Source organism: Tamandua tetradactyla, chromosome 14 (genome assembly GCF_023851605.1).
Source record: "Tamandua tetradactyla isolate mTamTet1 chromosome 14, mTamTet1.pri, whole genome shotgun sequence".
NCBI classification, from domain to species: Eukaryota; Metazoa; Chordata; class Mammalia; order Pilosa; family Myrmecophagidae; genus Tamandua; species Tamandua tetradactyla.
Genome location: NC_135340.1, coordinates 39,169,087 through 39,171,485, shown reverse-complemented (window position 1 = coordinate 39,171,485; position 2,399 = coordinate 39,169,087). Strand labels below are relative to the sequence as shown.

Below are 2,399 nucleotides of genomic sequence, written 5' to 3'. Positions count from 1 at the left end.
AGTATGATCATACTTACAAGGTTGAATTTATGTCCAACAAAAAACCCCTCTTTTAATCAGTAATTCCCAGTGGAGAAGAATTTGCTTATAGTATTAATCCTCAGATAAGTCTGTTACCTACATTACATCCTAAGATGTTGCTCCAGCTCTGGAATACAAGACAGATTTGTGGTGTCTTTAAGAAACTGGATTATTTGTGAAGGGTACAATTTGCTTAAGACAATTTTATTTCTTAAATAAGACTAGCCTATCATATAGTGGGTGAAATTTAGGATGAAAATGTGCTTTGTTATATTGGGTCCCTAAACAAAATTATTGACTTTTATAGAAAAATATCTTACTCATGTCTTATTGACACAAGTTGTGATGGAAAATGGTACATCATATGTTTTATGAACAAGTCTTTCAGACTTAAATACTTTGCTTAAAGCAGCCTTCATCTCCTTGTTCCTGAGGCTATAAATAAGAGGATTACAGAGAGGAGTTATTACAGAATAAAACAAGGTCACAATTTTTTGCATTTTTGCTGGGTGTTCTGAACCAGGGCTAACATAAATCACCATAATAGAACCAAAAAACAGGACCACCACAGCCAGATGAGAAACACAAGTGGAGAAAGCCTTGCGTTTGCTTGCAGCTGAGGGCATCCGAAACACAGTCAGAATCACCAGAGCATAGGAGCAAAGGATAAAGAGAAAAGTACCAGTCATGAAGATAGCATTGAAAGTAGAATAAATGAACTGTATGGTTTTATCATCAGAACAGGACAGCATCATCAAAGGAACAGGATCACACATGAAATGATTGATGATATTTGGGCCACAATAAGGCAATTGTGAAATGAGAACAACAAGGGTTAGGGAGAGGATGAACCCACATGACCATCCGAAGATGATGAGGCCAGTATACAGCTCTTTAGTCATAATGCGTGGATAATGCAGGGGACGGCAGATGGCCAGGCACCTGTCAAAGGCCATGATGCAAAGGTAGAAGCCCTCATCACACCCAAAAGAGAAGAAGAAATAGAACTGTGTGAAACAACCCACAAAGGAGATGGACTTGCTTGTGGAGAGGAAGTTGGCCAACATGTTAGGGACAGTCGTGGAGACATAACACATTTCCAGGAAAGAGAAATTCCCCAGGAGGATGTACATGGGGGTGTGAAGGCACCGGTCCCACTGCACAGCACAGGCTATGGCTGCATTTCCCATCAGAGTCAAAGTGTAGGTTGCTGAGAAGAGTCCAAAGAAGAGGAGCTGCATTTCTGGGTTTGAGGGAAAGCCCAGGAGAATAAAGTGGGTAACAGAGTTAGTAGGTTCTCTTCCAGATGCATTCATTAGCCTGGAAATAATGAAGATAGCACCAGTTATTAATGTTTAATGAAGAATATCATTTTTACCTGGAAACACTGAATTTCTTTAGCATTTATTTGAGAAAGTAAGAAACAATGAGGTGTCTGCTAAAGTAAAAAAGTGTGATTTCACAACTCGTTCCTGAAGAATGTTTCATTTTAATAAGGTGCAGATAATAACAAAAGACAATAACATGATTTGGGGCAAACATTAAATAAGCTCAGATTATTGGATTACACATAAGAAGTTCAAATTGTTTTCATTTGATGCCATTTGATCTCTGCTTCTGTATTTCTTCAACTGTTTACCATATAGGATATTTATGAACAAATCAGTGCATGTGAAAGTTCTTTCTAAAGAATTATATAAAGCCAATTTATTTTAATTAGAGTGGTAAAAATAAAGTAAGTACAAGTCACATTAAGACATTTCAAAAGGCTCTTTCCCATTCTGGTACAGAGCAGAGAGAATGTTTCTCTTTATTTCCATAGTGTTGTAAAGTGATAATTACAAGGGTTTCTTTGGTTCCTGGATATATGGTTTTTATAGGACCATACCCAACATGTTTGGCATACAAAAAATGCTTCTGCTCCATCGAGACTGCTGGATTCATGCCCATCACAGGGTTAAAAGTTTTGACTCACTCCTATATGAATGTGTGAAGTACATATACCACTTGGGGGACAACTGACTTTTTGGAGAGCTGCAGATCAAGTGACTGGACATCTGAATGTGGTTTAACTTGGTCAATTACACTGCAAAGAAAGAGGTAAATAGATAAAAGTTTTTAATTTGTGTATAAGTTTCCGTATTATTTTCCTCATAGGTGCTTTCTATACTTGGCATTTTTTTTCCTCTTTTACACATACAACTGACATTTTGCAAGGACCCATCTTAAGCATTTTCTATTGAAACAATCTTGAAACATGGAATATCTTTCTTCAATCACCCCTCATAACTTTTCTTTAGTTTTTTGTTCTTGAATCATAGCTTAGCTTTTAAATTTTATTCCCTTAATACCCAGCCCTTGGTGCTATCAAATTTGGC

At 37.1% G+C, this 2,399-nt stretch overlaps 1 protein-coding gene across 1 annotated transcript; it reads right to left on the bottom strand.

Moving 5' to 3' along the window:
- Positions 1 to 341: 341 nt before the first annotated feature.
- Positions 342 to 1,337, bottom strand: LOC143655337 (olfactory receptor 11G2-like). Its single transcript, XM_077126702.1, has one exon. It carries the CDS (start codon positions 1,335 to 1,337, stop codon positions 342 to 344), a length of 996 nt encoding a protein of 331 aa, XP_076982817.1.
- Between the last annotated feature and the right edge of the window lie 1,062 nt (positions 1,338 to 2,399).

Bases quoted from the DNA above. Each gene is read 5' to 3' on its own strand.
- LOC143655337 (XM_077126702.1), bottom strand. From the start codon at position 1,337: ATGAATGCATCTGGAAGAGAACCTACTAACTCTGTTACCCACTTTATT.